At 44.4% G+C, this 18,060-nt stretch overlaps 1 protein-coding gene across 1 annotated transcript in view; it reads right to left on the bottom strand.

Moving 5' to 3' along the window:
* The window catches only part of B3GAT2 (beta-1,3-glucuronyltransferase 2), a 56,697-nt gene extending 38,884 nt beyond the window's left edge, over nt 1–17,813 (bottom strand). Inside the window, 2 exon segments of the mRNA XM_070418299.1 lie at nt 17,216–17,707; nt 17,709–17,813. Coding sequence (XP_070274400.1) covers nt 17,216–17,707; nt 17,709–17,813 — 597 coding nt within the window.
* Between the last annotated feature and the right edge of the window lie 247 nt (nt 17,814–18,060).

Here is an 18,060-nt window from a genome sequence, read left to right as displayed (position 1 = left end):
ATAAGCCGATTTAAAATAAAAACAAAATAATGAGGAGGTTTCAATATGAACTCATGATTAAAGAGCCTAGAAATATGAACACCCCAGTAGCCGTAAATACACTTAACACCCAGATCTTGGTTTGTAAATACCATTCTCCACTAAAAGGAATTAGGGCTCCTTGGAGAAGTGCCTGATTCCAGGTCGGGCCCAGGTAAATTATGAGTCTAGAATATTTTTTTAAAAATGCAGAGAATTGCTCGAAGATAAACACGGACATGTGCAATAAAGACAGAAGCTGATCTGAAGAGTTGCTGGCCAATCTGGGAATAATTTGAGCATCATTAAGAACGACATTGCTAGCTTAAAACACATTGTGTGTGTGTGTGTGTCGGCGGGGGGAGCGCTGACAGTCCATGGCTATAGGTGTGTGTGGGAGGGGGACTGACAGTCCATGGTTATAGGTTATAGGTTCTTTAAGAAGAATGCCAGACATCTAACAAGTGTAGAAGGAATGAAACAATAAGAAAATCACCATTTGATATTCCCAATGTAATAACTAATTCAAGTAAGAAGCACCATTCGACGCTAGAATGCTTGGGTGAAAGATGGGAAACAGCATATTCACACTGTCTCGGGGTATCAATCTATGGGCTACTTACTAATTACAAAGGAAAAATGTGTTTTACAGCAGAGATCTGGCAGTCACTACCTTAACCAAGTGGCCAAGTTTGGCATCATCAGCCACAAGGCGACCTAATAACAACAAATACCCCCATTGGATGCGGGAGGAGGAAGACGACATCATCTATGTGGTGTCCTTGCTAATGAGGTTTGGCCTGAATATATTTATGAGGAAACATGACTGTTGGGGAGACTGAACAGCTACACATAATTTCTGTGTGTGGACTCATTATAGCCAACTCTAGGAACGATTTAAATTTCTATTTTCCTCAAGGCTTCTAGGAAAGTAGGCACCATTACAGGAAAGAATTCCAGCCTAAGAGTAAGTATAATGCTATTGTGACAATATTGGAAAGGACAAGAGAAAGAGGTTACGACTTTGGAGGTCCCCCCGCCCCCAGTGAGCCCATCTTTTCTGCCATCAATGTTAAAATACATTCCTTCTAAAAAAATCGAATAAGCTTTACCTATTGTCCTATCCCTTTTATAGGTGTATTTATTGTAGCAAATGTATAGTTAGGTTTGCATAGAACTTTTGCAAATTAGCATGCTAACAAAATTTGTTCCTTTTAAAAAATTTTTCTATGACTGAGTTCTTCTTTATCCTTTTAGATTTATCCTTTTTTCTTTCTTTTTTTGCTTCATGTATTTTGAAGCTATGTTATTTATCATTATAAAATGTCCCTCATTATCCCCCGTGATCTCTTTGTTTTGAAAGCTACCTTGTCTGATATTAACATAGCCACAACAGCTTTCATATGTTCCCACGGTATATCTTTTCCCAGCTTTTACCTTTATCCTAACTCTGTCCTTATATTTAAAGGTGTCTGTTGTAATAGCAGATAATTGATTCGTGTTTCTTTATCTGTTTTGCTTCTCTGATACTCCCCTCTCAAGTTAATGACCCACACTTTCTGATTTTAAAATTTACTACAAAGCAACAGTATGGTAATGGCATAAAGACAGGCATACATACCTATGAAATAGATAGAAAACCCAGAAATAAACCCTCACATAGATGGGCAAGTGATTTTCAAAAGGGTGCCAACACCATTCACTGGGAAAAGGACAGTCTTTTCAACAAATGGTGGTGGGAAAAACCAGATATCCATATTCAAAAATTAACTCAAAATAGGTCAACATTAATTAACCACGTATAAAAGCTAAAATTATGCAACTATTAAAAGAAAACATAGGGGAAAACTTCATGACACTGAATTTGGCAACAATTTATTGGCTGTAAAACCAAAGGCAAAAGCAACAAAAGAAAAAACAGATAAACTGAACTTCAAATTAAAAACTTTAGGGCCTCAAAGGACACTATCAACAGAATGAAAAGGCAAACCTCAGAATGGGAGAACATATTTGCAAATCACATGTCTGATACAGACTTAATATCCAGAATATATAAAGAACTCATTAAACTCAACAAAAACCAAACAATCCAACTCATAAATGGGCAAAGAATGATATATCTGATAAGGGGTTAATATCCAAAATCTATAAAGAATTCATACAACTCAACACCAAAACAAAGACCCCCTCAAACAATCCAATTTAAAAATGGCAGAGGACTGAATAGACACTTCTCCAAAAGGACACAGAGACAGCCAACAGACATGAAAAGATGCTCAGTGTTACTAATCAGAGAGATGCAAATTAAAATCACAATGAGATATCACCTCACACCTGTCAGAATGACTACATATCATCAATAAAGCAACAAACAACAAGTGTTGGTGAGAATGTGGAAAACAGAAAACCCTCATGCACTGTTGGTGGGAATGCAGATTGGTACAGACACTATAGAAAACAGCATGGAGATTCCTCAAAAAACTTAAAATGGGACTGCCTTATGACCCAGCAATTCGACTTCTGGGTATATAGCTGAAGAAAATGAAAACACTAATTTGAAAGAATGTATGCACCTCTATGTTCCTGGCAGTGTTATTTACAATAGCCAAGATATGGAAGCAATACAAGTGCCTTCTAATAATTAAGTAGAAAAACCAGCTGTGGTACATATATATAATGAAATATTACTTGGCCATAAAAAAGAATGAAATCTTACCATTTGTGATAGCATGGATGAACCTACAGAGTATTATGCTAAGTGAAATAAGTCAGTCAGAAAAAGACAGACACCATATGATTTCATTTATATATGGAATCTAAAGAACAAAATAAACAAACAAAATTGCCAGGTTGGTACTGTAAATATTGGAGGGGGGGCACTCTGTAAAGTATATGACTGTCTAACCACTATGCTGTGTACCCGAAACTAATACAAAATAATACTGAATGTAAACTGTAATTGAAAAAATAAAAAAACACATAAAACTCTAAAAAAATTTGGCAAAGGACATGAAAAAACATTTCTCCAAAAAAGATACACATATGATCAATAAACCCATGAAAAGGTGGTTGACATCATTAATAATTAGAGAAATGCAAATCTAAACCACAAGATATCACTTTACATGCATTAGGAAGGCCATTATAAAATACAAAAACAGAAAGTAAGTATGTGGAGCAATTGAAACCCTTGTGCTTGGTGAGAATGTAAAATGGTGCAGCCACCGTGGAAAACAGAATGGCAGTTTCTCAAAAGAAATTAATCAGAATTACAATATGATCCAGCAATTCCACTTCTGCGAGTGCGCACACACACACACACACACACACACACAAAAGAACTAAAGGCATTCACTCAAACATACATTAATGCACCAATGTTTATAGCAGCAGTCACTATAGCCAAAAGAAGGAAGCAACTCAAGTAGCCAGCAATTCAAGTGGGTGGTTGAATGGATAAACAAAATATGATCTATACCAGTGATGGCGAACCTCTGACACACGTGTCAGAGGTGACACTCGAACTCATTTTTTTGGTTGATTTTTCTTTGTTAAATAGCATTTAAATATATAAAATAAATATCAAAAATATAAGTCTTTGTTTTACTTTGGTTGCAAATATCAAAAAATTTCTATATGTGACACGGCACCAGAGTTAAGTTAGGGTTTTTCAAAATGCTGACATGCAGAGCTCAAAAGGTTCGCCATCACTGATCTATACATACAATGGGATAGTATTCAACCTTAGCAAGGAATGAAATTTTGATACATACCACAGGGTGGATGAACCTTAAAGACATTACACTAAGTGAAATAAGCCAGACACAAAAGAACAATTATTGTATGATTTTCCCTGTATGAGTTCCATTCATAAGAGGCAGAAAGTAGATTATTGGTACCAGGGGCACCAGAGCGGGCAATAGGGAGTTATTATTTAACTAGAGGCCCGGTGCACAAAAATTTGTGCACTCAGGCGGGGGGGGGGGGGGGGGGTCCTCAGCCTGGCCTGTGCCCTCTGTCTGGGACCCCTTGGGGGATGACCACCTGCTGGCTTAGGCCTGCTCCCTGGGGGGTTGGGCCTAAGCTGGCAATCAGACATCCCTCTGGCAGCCCGGCAGCCCTCGGGGGATGTCCACTTGCCAGCTGGGAGCAGGCCTAAGCTGCAGTTGGACATCCTTAGCGCTGCTGAGGAGGCAGGAGAGGCTCCCACCACCACCACTGTACTGGCAGCCATCAGCCTGGCTTGTGGCTGAGCAGAGCTCCCCGATGTGGGAGCGCACTGACCACCAGAGGGCAGCTCCTGCATTGAGCGTCTCCCCCTGGTGGTCAGTGTGTGTCATAGTGACCAGTCATTCCCAGTCTTTCTGCTGTTAGGGTCAGTTTGCATATTACCCTTTTACTATATAGGATAGAGGCCTGGTGCACGGGTGGGGGCCGGCTGGTTTGCCCTGAAGGGTGTCCCAGATCAGGGTGGGGGTCCCGCTTGGGTGCCTGGCCAACCTGGGTGAGGGGCTGATGGGTATTTGCAGCTGGTCACACCCCCTTCAGGGTGGGGGTCCCCACTGGGGTGCCTGGCCAGGCTGGATGAGGGGCTGATGGCTGTTTTCAGGCTGGCTACACCCCCTTCAGGGTAGGGTTCCCCACTGGGATGCTCGGCCAGTCTGGGTGAGGGGCTGAGGGCCGTTTTCAGGCTGGCCGGCGACTGAAGCTCCCAGCCTCTCCTTTTTTTTTTTTTTATTCTGGGATTTATTTACCTTCTATAATTGAAACTTTGTTGCCGTTACTGGAGCTGAGAGCCGGCTCCTACTTGCTCCAGCTCTGAGGCCACGGACTGCTGAAAGCAGGTATCTGGGGTTTGTTTAGCTTCTACAATTGAAACTTTGTTGCTTTCAGAGCGCAGAGCCAGGCCATGGCAGGCAGGGAACCTTGGCTTCCTCCATCACTGGAGCAAGCAAGCCCCCTGCTTGCTTCAGCTGCGTGGCTGCCGGCCGCCATCTTGATTGGGTTAATTTGCATATCGAGCTGATTAGCGAAGGTATGGTCAATTACCATGTTTGTCTATTATTAGATGGGATGGGAACAGAGTTTCAGTTTGGTATGGTGAGAAAGTTCTGGAGAGGGACAGAGGCAATGCTTGCACAACAAAGTGAGTCTACTTAATGCACCAAACTGCACACATAAAAATGGTTAAAATGGTAAATAAAAAATAACAGGAATACTCAACTTTTGTTTCTCCCCCCACTGCCTTTCACGTGTGGTAAAAGAGACCTAATATAAACAAAGAATAGGCATTTACTTTTAAATGTCACTGGAGTTACAAGAGCCAACCAGACACCTATATTTTAATCTCCAGGATTTTCAGAGGAAACCCTGTGTTTCTGTAAAAACCCAAATCACTGCCCATAGAAACCACAAGCATCATCAAGCCAACTTCTTAACGTTTTGTTTTTTAAATCTTTAAACAAGGTGGAGAAACAAGACCAGAAAATCACAAAACCTGTCTTTTCAGTTTGCAGGGCAGGAATCAAAGGTAACAGGCAGATAGTTAGATGTAATCATGAAAGAAAACTGAAAACAATGAAGGGTTAGGGGGTGAACGCCCAACACCAGCTCTGGAGACCAGGTGTTAACAGAGCTTCTCTGAACAAGGCCGCAGCCCCTGACATAGGAGACCTCCCATGGCTGTCTCAGCACTTTCGCCACATGTAGCCGAGGAACTTTTCAAAGCTACAGAAACATCCCCAAACTGTCATCTGACCTTTAAAACCCACACTGACATTTTAATCTTGCAAGGCTGAGATTATTTAGGTGATAAACAACGCATCCACACATGGACCACATTTAAATCCTCATTCCCATCGGCTCACAGAGCAGCACCTCGGGGCCGCCGGGCTGGTTGGCTGGGGGACTTGGGAACATCTTGCCTTCCTGAGCCTCTGCACAGCCCCTGTGGCCACCGACTTACCGAGAAGCAGACAACCACCTGGTGGGGGAGCTGCCCTGTTCACCCATTCACCTGCGCATCCCCCATTTCTCACAGCAGCCGCACACATCTGTGTCAGGCCCTGGGAGGAAGCCGCGTGTCAGGGCTTCTCCTCATTTGTAAAACAGACATTGTAATGTCCACCGCAGAGACATGAGAGTTAAACAGCAGTGTGCACCTCTAAATGTAGGGCAGAGCACAGATGGTCCATAAACGTTTGTTCCTCTGAGGTCACGAGGCGTGAGGGCTTTGGCTCGGCCAAGCCTGCAGCCCACACTTTCCAGTTCCTAACTTAGCGCTCCTCCCACCAAAACAGCAGTTCTCAGGCTGAGGGTGCGTGGTCGCTGAGTGTGTACAAAGACTCCCTGTGGAAATCCTGACCCTCCGCCATCCCACAATCCCACAGATGGTTTCCTAAAACCAGCATAAAGTGGGGCAGGTTCTGCCTTCCCTCCTCCCCTCCCCGCACAGAAGGGCAATTTCTCATCCACCCTGAACCTTAGAATGTGCTGTCCACTGTGGTCAAACCTCTAGGGCACCAAACAAAGGTAATTAGAAACATCACTGTCTTCATTAAGAAAGTTCATGTCTATTAATGGGTAATAGATCCTTTTGGAAGACAAGAGGTTTCTAATTACCTGCTTCCAACAAAATTGAAGGAAGGAAAACCAATGTCATCAATTCAGCATTAAAAGTTTCTGCTCAGAGATCAACATATGATTTTTGGCTTAGAGCCCAAGAGTTGAAAAAAAGTGAAGAACACCAATATGAGAAAATGCTTTCCATCCTATTTACTTCTTTATGTAAACAAAGCTGAACTAATGGGAAAATAATTTATGCTAAACCTTATATCTTTCTAGCAACAAGAAATATTCATCAATAATATGGAGTACACAACAACAAGAAAATGTCCATCCATGTCATTAAGAAACCAACTTCCAATAAATGTAGCTCTTACGCTTAACAACTAACCAACTTTGAAACCTTTATGTTGTTTTGATTACTTGTTAACTGCTACTAACTGTACTGTTAACTCAGTCGTGAAGAGTTTAAGACAGAAACTTATAGCCACAGGAATTTTTGAAAAATGTAAATTCTGTCTACATTTCATTTTTTGTTACTGAAGATATACATAAAAGGAGGATCAGTAAATAACCTTGAACCGCAAAATATTATGCTAGAATAAAATTCCAAGGAAGAATAGAAATGGAAAACAAGAACATATAAAATTCCCAAATGACTGAAAAGTATATTTGTTAAATGAATGTTAGTGGGTATACAACTGTTATAGTATTTATAATATCCACTGAATATATTTAAATTTCATTTACAAATGTCAATATCTATAATACACCAGAAACCACACGCTTTGCAACTATTTTAAATGTTTGTTTGTTTTTAATTTAGACATCAATTTGAAAATATCCTAGAGGTTGTGTAATTTTACTAAATTTTTTAGGAGTTTTGTGAATAGGAGATGTTGAGCGCCACGGCGCCAGACCCTGTTGTGACCGCCATCCTTGCCAGAGACTGACCTGGCGGGCACAGGGTGGGCGTGTGAAGAAAGAACATTCATAGGCAAGGAGGCAACCAGGGGACCCCATGGGCAAACATGCATACCTACACCTTCCAACTACTACATCTTCCCCATTCCGGCAGGAAAAAGCTTTAAAATATTTTAGTTTATGAAAATGTAAGCAATGTTTGAAAACTGAGGAACAAGCTGAGGGTAGACTTCCCAGTAATGGCCCGTCAGCTGAAGACCAACCAGCTCAATGTCCCAGTTAAGGCTGGAGGGGGCTGGGCTCAAGGGAAGGCCGTCCAATAGAATCTTCTCTTCCTCCTCCAAGAGGTGCTGAGTAGAGGAACACTCCTAACCTTCCCATCCTCAGCAAATGACCTTAGACATTAAACTATGGCTTCTAATTATGTGCTTTAAAAATCTATTCATTTCGTTCCTACTACATTGCCCTCTCTTTTATTGCCTACTCTCTCTCTGATCCTTTCATTCATGCCAGAAAGAATCTATCGTGTAATATGCCCTCGGTCCTGGGACTATAACAGTAACTCAAAGTCACACCCAGGACCTGCAGGAGGTTTAGTATCCTGCCAACTTGTTAGCTTTCACACCCTCATTAACCGGCCTCAGACCTCTCAACCCACAGGAGAACACCCTGCTACCTCGTCTCAGCCTAAAATGCCTTAGATGCTTTTGATTCTATCAATCTCACTTCCTCCCAGGATCCTTCGTAGATAAGCTCTAATTCAATCTTGTCCCTCTAATCACTGTAGTAACCCAGTGCTGTCATTAAGATTCCCAATTTATGCAGTTCCACTTGGGTATAGACTGATTTGGGAAAGTCAGGCACCTCTGCCCCCGCCCCCCTCCCGTCCCCCTCCCACCAGGCCTCCGGAAGCACAGTCCAGATCTCAGGACAGTTTTTAGAGGCATCTACCTTCCTGAGGCAGTGCAGCTGTCTGGTATATCCCCCAATAGGGGAAGTCGCCCACAGAGGAGAACATGAGAGGAAAAGAACTGGTAGTTATAACTTGCCTATAGTTCAGTACAGTGGGGCCTTGACTTATGAGTTTAATTCGTTCCGAGACTGAGCTCGTTAAGGAGCTCGTTAACTCAAATTACTCTGTCAACTCAATCCAAAAAATCAGCCGAGAGACAGCTGGTATCTCAAAAAACTCGTTAGTCGGGACACTCGTAAGTCAAGGCCTCACTGTACTTACAACAATCACATGAGGCAGGCAGCCCTTGCCCAGGTCATGCAGCCACTAAGAGGAGAAGCTGCATTTGAACATGGGACTATTTAACTCCCAAGCTCCCATTTGAGCTGCCCACCAGCCTCTCACACGTGTGAAGAGGTCTAACACTCAAATAGTTCACAACTACCCTGACACACCTTAACGGGCACTGACAGGGATGCCATCAATATTCATGGTCTCACTGTCTCTCTCTCCCCCTCTGCCCCCTCTCCCCCTATAGCATGAAGCCTCTGAAAGACAGAGCAGGGGCCACATTTAAGTTCCTATTTAAAGGGCTCAACATAATCCTAGACACACAACACAGACTTCGGAACTGTGATCTGACTGACAATCTGTGCAGAGTTCCTTCCTAGGAAGAGCTTCCTTCTGCAATAGAATCCCTCAGCTTCCACGCCTCTGATCATTCGTTCATTCATTCAACAAATATTCAATAAGCACTGACCACGGGTAAGCACTGCTCTGGACACTAGAGGCACAGCAGTGAACAAAAGAAGACTCCTACCCTTACGGAGTTTATATTACAATGGGAGAAACAGTGAGCTGAAACACATGTACCACATTATATAATGCAATGTTAGATGCTATGACGAATCCATAACAGTTTATGTTACCACTTCCTTAATACAACCAGATATACAAATACATATCTATAGTTTTCCTATGAATTTACCAAGTTCTAGTTAGGAGTTAAAAGTCAAAGATATGCCTAACGGGTGTTTGGAAAACCAGGTGGGGAAAAAACAAAAGTATGCTCCTCACATGGCTATGTTCACACTTTTCAAACTCAGATTAACATAAGGACAGGGCAGTATCCAGGAAGAAGGATCTAATGGCCATGATTTAACGCCACTTCCAAATACAAAGACACTGAAGTCTGCTTTATAGGACAGGTTTGGGGAGAGATTCGAACTCCTCCCCTGAAGATAGCAAGGACACCCTTCAGTTCTCTGGACACCCACACATTCTCTTTTCTCAGGCCACAGACCTGGCTCCCTCCACCTGGAGAGCTCTGGATGCTGGCAGGACCCAGATTTCTCGGGAGCAGGTGCCTGCCTGGGTAGCACTGATGCTTGTGGCCTAGCCTACACTGATTATCACAAGGCAGCCAGGGGCTGGGGGGCTTACGGGGGAAGGAGAACCAGGGGGTCAAGGTGTGTGTGACACCCAGAAGCAGTGCCAAGATGGCCACTAGGTCACAGTCAATATCCTTATCGAGAGGACGGACTTCCGTGATGGGTCCATTGCCATGTAGGGCCTCAGGGGTCCCTTCCCACCCCCCTGGACTGTGCCTCGCTGGTTTGTAGTCCCATCCTTGCCGGCCCTGGGCCTATCCCAGTGATGGCGAACCTATGACATGCATGTCAGAGGTGACACTCGAACTCATTTTTTTGGTTGATTTTTCTTTGTTAAATGGCATTTAAATATATAAAATAAATATCAAAAATGTAAGTCTTTGTTTCACTATGGTTGCAAATACCAAAAAATTTCTATATGTGACACGGCACCAGAGTTAAGTTAGGGTTTTTCAAAATGCTGACATGCCGAGCTCAAAAGGTCCGCCATCACTGGCCTATCCCATGAGGCCCAGTGGCCCCGAGGACAGGAGGGGTCAGAGCTCAGAGAGGCTCCCTGGCAAGCGCTAGAGCAGTCTTGGGCCTTTTTCTCTGCAGGCCCAACTGTGCCCTTTCTCTCTTCCACATACACTCTGAATAAACCTCCTCTGTTCCACGTGGACCCAAGTACTCATCCCCAGCCCAAACCCCCCTCTCCCCATCACCGCCCCCTCCTCCCCCCCGCACAAACACAAAACCAACCTACAACTCCATTAGCTGCCTGTGCTTTACACTCCCTGGCACCTGCAGGTCTCCCACAATGCACTGTTCCTAGGGAGCAGGTGCTCAACCTGGGAGGGCTGGATGCCCTGTGTTCGCAGCTGCAGTAATTAAGCACAGTGCCTGGCACATAGTAAGTGCTCAATTAACAGGTTAAGTGGAGGAGAAGGCATACTGATTAATTTTATTAAAGTATCTTCTGAATGTGGTCATGTTTGAGCTCAAGTAGGCAGAAGGAATCTTGCTGATACGTTATTACTTCTAATATACAATTATCTTAGACAACTGAAATCCCAGTTAATGGAGAATGTTCAACATTTAGCATACTTAGCTTTCATTAGAGAGATGAAGATATAATTTATAAATACCTGGTTGAAGAAATAAGAGTCTTATATTCTGCTTGTACCGTACATAATGTTTGGCTGATGGGGGGGTGGGGGGAGGCGGGAGGAGAGGACTACTGAGTTTTTAGTTATTTGGGGGAAAAGACCAAATAATCTGACTTGTGGTTAAAAAAAAAAAAAGATCACCCTCTCAGCACAGTATCTCCAAGCTTTTCCTTCCATGCAAAAAGGCTCAACCAATGATTTTCATTCATTTTGTTTTTTAATCCAGGGCAATGCCTAACCCTAGAAGAAATCAGACAAGAAAATGAACAAACCTACCAACAAGTGAGTAGTCCTGTGAATGTGGCCGTGTGGGCCCTCAGCAGCCAGCATAACCAGCACAACAGCGTGAGGCTCCCCAAACCAGCAGGTGTCAGCCACTCACATAGGCTTCAGCTCAAATGGGTTCAGGTGCCCAGCTCTCCCCTGTCTCAATGGTAACGTGAAACAATTCAGCCTTTTTCCATTCAATTCTGTCTGCCCTGACAAGCTACAGGCCCAGGAGACACAGCTGCTGATGTACACATATCAACTGAGGGAAACATTATTTTAAATGTTTTATCTTCTTGCAGAAATGATCAATTCTTACTTATTCACAAGAGTATCTAATTTAAAAAATATAAGACAATAGTTTATATGCTGACTTGGCAGTTTCCGCCTGACTTGAAAAAACAACCCAAAAATCAAACAACCGATCAGTGAGATAGTGAGGGAGAACATAACATTTTCTTAAGATCAAATGATACCAAGAAAAAAAGGTCATAAGATATAAAGATGGCACAGCCCAGAAGACAGCAACAACGTCAGAAGACTCCTGCTGATCAAAAGCTTTGCTTATCACGAGACATAGCTCCATATGACTGTACGTGTTGAATGAGATGAGCTGCAGGACAGTCCAGAGGGCAGGCTCTAGAACTGAGGTACTGGGATTCAAAATCCTCTCTCTGAACAAAATTCTAGCTGCATGATCTTTTCACGTTATCTCCTGGTACTTCTACTCAAGTATAAAAAGGGTTACTGGTCACACTGACTATATTAGATTCAGGCTGCACTTTTAAAGATCCCTGTACTCATCAAAGAACTGTGTTCATGATTAGATATTAGCATAAGGGTGGAGGGAAAAATGGGAACAGTACTAGTGCCTAGCTCAGGGGCTACTGTGAGGATGTATTTACATTAATATGTGTACAATCGTAAGGGTGGCTCCTGGCCCATCGTGTGTCAACTAATGTCAACTGTATTTTGCTTGTATCCATGGCAAAGGATATTGCTAACATTTACTTAAGGTTGTATACAAAAATTACAAGGTATGAACAATGGATTATATTTTATTAGTTTTTACTTCTGTGAATTGGAAATCTATTCTAAATCTATCTATTTACTTACCTACCTACACATAGATTGGTATAACAATTGTATTTGTGTTTTGGGGAGAGAATTTGAGAACCATGCAAAACCTAATTTCGTGCTTCCACAGCACTGCAAATCAAATATACAATAACATGTTAACTTATACAGACTGAGCAAATATTCCATCAGAGTCCGAAAGATTTGAATAGACATACCTGAACATTATTGAATTCTGTACCAAAGAAAAAAAAAAACACCCACTACTCGAATACCCCCTGGAATTGTTAATAAATAAGACCGTTCACTTTGGTTCTTCTATTTTCTTTTGTAGCATGCCTTAAAAGCAATTACTATTTCATTACTGTTCACACAAGAGAAAAATTACCAGCTTGTAATTTAGAGGCAAGTGGAATAGACAGAAGAAAATGGAGTCACCCACATAGTTTCCAAAAAGAACCAGACAACAGCAAAAATGTTTAAAAGACACACATTCATTGCACCAAACAATAATCCAGACACATCTTCATGTCTACTGGTATTCATGACAAAGAATAGTCAGTGAAAAGTAAGGGGGCGAATGATGGAAAAAGACAATTGGAAGAGGCAAGACAGAATGTCTTTTAAAGCTGAGTTATTATTTCTGGTCCATTAAATTATCAAAATCCAAATGAAAACTGCTGATCTCCAAAGAACCCTGTCAAAGACTAGCCATAACTCAAGGCCTATCCACAGGGAGACTAAAGAAAATCTATAGATTTAACATCAATAGCCTAAGAAAATTGGCTGTAGCTTTATGACCATATTTTTCCCAAAACGCTCACATTTTATCAGACCTAAGGCATGACTATTAATATGCTTTTAGATAGGGAGAAATAAAACACAAGGAACACATTTCAGGTAAAATAATGGAATCTTCTGGGTTTCTTCACTTTGAAAAGATAATTACCCTACACTAAGTATCAGGGTAAAAAAACACGGTAGATCTTTTGTCTCCTTGCAGGAAACATACAGAATTTACTATTGGGGGTGGAGGGTGGGGTGGTTAAAATTGTGAATTTCAATATTCTTTGTATCATAGCTCTAATAAGCTGCCTGTAAAGGGGGGAGCTTGTAAATGTTTCAGAAAAGGAGCAAGACAGAATTAAGCCTCAACTCCTCCACCTTCCTAGCACACAAATAACTTAACAGCACCCAACAAAAAATCCAAACAAAGGGCCTGTTCAGCTCACGGCCGTCAGAGCATCTTCAAGATGCAGTCTCATTAACGGAGTCCTTTCATGAGCTCCTTAAATGTCTCCAGTTGGCCTGTCTTCCAGTCTTTCCTCATTAAATTTAAAGTTAAAAATTTTAAAGTTTTTGTTCTTGCTTGGAAAGTGCTATTTTTTAACCTTTCAATTTAATGAACTCGCAAAGGTGACAGCAACTTCACCTGAAAAGCATCAGCTTTAAACTCAGGGAAACTTGGAAGGTTTTCCAGTAAGGAACAGAAATCTGATCAATAGCTTATTGAAAATATGACTGGATATAGAGTCACATTTATCTGCGGTAGTTGCTTTTATGAAAGCAGTTTAAATCCTTTGCAAATAAGCTTTTCCAGAGAGCTCCATCCATAGGGTGCACAGGCAGATGGACTACCTGTGGTCCAGAATTCAAACCCCCATCAATGCCACAGGAAGAGCAGTTGTTGAAATACTGGAAACCTGAAAACACACACACACACACACACACACACACACACACCTGACCACTGTTCTCTCCAATGGCCAGCAGAGTTTCTGTGGTTGCAACCCACACTAGCTTTCATTTGCAAATGAATTTGGCTGTTAACGTAGGATTCATTCAATGCAAATCTTTCTTTCCAGGTGGCACAGCTCAGTTGAAAGGGTAGGCTGAAAATGAGTTAGCTGTATGGGAGAAGCAAACACCATGCCAGTTACCACGGAGAAATAATTGAACACGGATTGCCTGTTGCGCCTTTAATTTAATTTGGAGACCTTTCATCTTTTACTTTCCTTCATTTGCAGCCAATGCTTAGTGAGCTAATTTGTACCTGGTTCATTTTCTTCCTTCTATCTTATCTGCGTTTACATCAACCATGGAAATTAGAAGCACTATGAATAAAAGATGAAGCCTGACTTGGGACATTCTTTCCTTAAGCAAGTGAATTACTTAAAAACTAATTTGCGTGTGTGCACATACGCAGTGCTGAGATATAGACCTCCGCCCTACAGCATCCTTGATCAGCATTTTCCCTCCCCGCCAGGGCGCTTCAGTGTCTAGCTGTTTTATCTAGTCCTATCTTTTTTTTCTAAGAGAGCCCTGTCTACTCTGTAATCCACATGGAATCAATCCTAGAACTGGTTTAAAGTAGGCCATCCCATTAATTCACAAAACTAAGGATGCATAAATTCCACTAATCTGACTCTTTAGAGAATCAATACTGCTTGCCATGTGAGGAAAATAATGTATTGTAAAAAGAAAAACTGAACGTATTGGCATATATGCATGGTGAACAGATACCTACTCTGTCCAAATGCATCTTGTGGGAGGGAGAAGGGATGGTGGTGGACAAAGGGACTAGTCATAAAATTACTGTCTTGGAAGGACCTCTAGGAGCTATAGAATTTAAATTTTAAGTGTGTCTAGGGTGGTAAAGGCCTGGGGTGGGGGGAGGGGCAGGATAGAAGGGGTCAATAGGGGGGAAAAGGGGACATATGCAATACTTTCAACAATAAAGAAAAAAATTCTAAGTGTGTGGTGCATATTGTGTTTTTAAAAAAGTTGCTTCTGTTGTGTATTTTGTATACTTGGCACCTCTCCACAAGAAAGAGCTGCATATGCTCTTAATTTTATTCTCATTACTCCATAAAGTTTTGCTTTTTTCCTTTATAGTTTCCTCTGGCCAATACTATTTTTTTTCTCCTCACCGTTTCCTTTCTTATATTGTCTCTCTTCCCACCCTCCCACCCCCCCATGGACCACTAGGGGAAAAAAACCTACTGTATTCTCTTCTTGCTGCTTAGTAGCCACCACCAACAAGCCTTCCTTTCAGTTTGGGAAGCATCAAAGGAAGACTGTTCTGAAGGTCTCACCGCCTGTGTTGCCAACTCTCGCCCTCATCTAACACCACACACGACAGGCTAGCAGCTGGGAATAAACTGAAAATCATCCCCCCTTCACAGCCCAGCCCCCTAAAGGGGTAATTAATAATGATGTGCATTACTTTACACACACAAGACCACAGTTTCACAGGTAAGGCAACTTCCCAGTTGCAGGATAAAAGTGGGTTGAAAATTGTCGTGTACTGACATGTAAAGGTCTGTGCTTCAGAATACAAACCATATCTTTTGTGGGAGAGAGTATGCAAGCAGAATAAAAATAAAAGCCCAATTTTTAAAAAATCAGATGATATCTGTAATCTTGGTTATAATGACTATACCACACATTAATTTCTTCTGTAGAAACATGGACAGAAAAGCCCTACCTCCGGAAAGGATGGAGAAGAAAAGATAGAGAGCAATTACTGGTCCTTTTATTCACGAAGAAGGAGAGGATGAATAGAAATGAAGGTGGCAACTGCTCTTAAGAAATGGATTTTTTTCAAATCACATAGGCAGAAAAATTAAACTGAAGGTGTACAAGTAGCATTGGCCTGAGGTTAAGGACACTAAACAGATATTAGAATGAAAGTGTGGGGCATGTATGATCTACCTGACCCACAGTCCAGTTTACCTGGGTGAGGAGGGGGCGATGGAGTCTTAGAGGCAGGATATCAAGGAATTTGGGGTAGAGGAAGGCCATGGTCCCACAGGATGTCAAAGAATCCAAGATATTTTCCGGCTGTATTTGTGTATGAAGAAGAAACTGACACAACCTTGGAACGCAGTCTCACGTGCAGAACACACACACACAGGCTGCAAAATACCAGCCTCAAGAAGTAACACCTGTTCTAGCCCAGTGCAGGCTGGTTGTGCGCACGTGTGGCCTTTCAAGGGAAAGGAGGGTCTTCTCCACAGCGTGGGGCCGGATGCACTCAGAACCCCCAGCAAGCACCAGGACGCAAGGGCGCCATGCAAGAGTAGCCCTGCTAACTCACCAAAGAGCGAGGCCTTCGAGAAAGGTCGAGAAAAGGAACTGGAAGTGCAGCTGGAAGCTCTGGCTGCGAAAAGACAGAACAGTCTTTTCCACAAGGCAGGACAGTCTCAAGTCATTTGCCAGAGAGTCTCCTCGAAAAAAGAGGCAGCATGCTGAGCCGGAAAGGGCCTTTGTGGGTGGGGGGAGAGATAGAGGGAGAACCCCCTTAGAAGGCAATGTTTTCACTAATAATCATTTCCGTGCCAGCGGACTGTGCCAGAGAAATTGGTCTCTTGGCTGATTTTTAAATAACTCTCTCCACCTTCCTCTCCATATGGTTCCAGAATCCCAATCGCACCTGTGCGCGCTGAAAGGCCTGGGAAGTACAACAAGCCGCCCCGCACTGCGCAGGGCCGTCTCCCTGGTCCCCTCCTCTGGCATCTAGTCTCCCCGACCAACCTCTCCAGCTGGGCTGCATCCTCAGGCCACCCAGGCCTGTTCCTGCGATCATCCCCGCGCTCCCCAACTGTGCTACTCTCGCAACCCAATCTCGGGGCCAGGCAGGCAGCTAAACCAGACTCCCACCCTTGAGTCACGGTGGTCCTCACCGACTATCCCCAAACCCCATCCCCTTGACAAGCGAAACGCGCCAGGGCCGGCAGAGGCTGTGAGCTGCCCGCGAGGAGCGCTCCACCTGGAGTCCCAAAAGTGCACGGAGAAGTGACAACTCCCAAGTGCGGGCGACCCCCGAGGCCCCCTCCCGCCCCTGCCCCCCGCTGGGGCGGGCCGGCCACTACCTCCTGGAAGAGTTCCAGACTGTAGGTGTTGTCGTCGTCGGCGAAGAAGAGCACGCCGGGCTGCGCGCGCTGGTGCTGGTGCCTCTGGCGCAGCCAGGCGAGGCCGGCGTTGCGCTGCTCCGTGGCGCGCGGCAGCCCCGGCCGCTTGTAGCGCCGCGGCGTGGGCACGTGCAGGTGCGTGCAGGGCAGGCCGGCCCGCGCCAGGAAGCGGCTCACCAGCTCGCTGCGCGCCGCCGCGTCCTCCACCAGGATCCAGTGCAGCTGCGCCACCTGGCGGAAGGTGTTGGCCAGGCGGGTCAGCTCGGCTTTCTGCACCGGGCGGCTGTAGGTGGGCGTGATGGCATAGATGGTGGGCAGAGGCGGCTCCGGCTGCGGCTGCGGCTGCGGCCGCGACTCGTTGCGCTTCTCCGAGCCGCGCCCGGGGCCGCCCCTGCGGAGCGGGGGTCGGGCGCCCCCGCGGCCCAAAGCGTAGGGAGAAAAGTAGGGGCGCGGGGGTGAGCGGGGGCGCGGGCCTGCGGGTGTCCACGTCGAGCATGATGATGACGATCAGGACCCAGGGTAGGAGGATGAAGAATCGGCTGAACAGCACGGACTTCATGGTGCGCTCTTCCCCGGCTTCTCGGATGCCCCGAAGAGGGGCCAGCCGGGGGACCCCAGCGCGCAGTTTGGACGGCGGCGGCACCCGCACTCAAGAAGCCGCGGCCCGCGCGCTCTCCATCGGGTCCGGCGCTGTGGGGAGCCGGGGTTTCAGCGCCCGGCGTGGGGGTCGGCGCAGGTGCCCAGGAGGTAGGGCTACGAGGAGTGCCGGCGGGCGTGCAGGGGCTGCCCGCACTCGGCGAGTCGGC

This window comes from Myotis yumanensis, unplaced genomic scaffold (genome assembly GCF_028538775.1).
Source record: "Myotis yumanensis isolate MYYU_CA2020_CCGP unplaced genomic scaffold, mMyoYum1.0.hap1 SCAF_6, whole genome shotgun sequence".
Lineage (NCBI taxonomy): Eukaryota > Metazoa > Chordata > Mammalia > Chiroptera > Vespertilionidae > Myotis > Myotis yumanensis.
The sequence above is the reverse complement of the archived record's forward strand: the minus strand, read 5'-3'. Positions and strand labels throughout refer to the sequence as shown.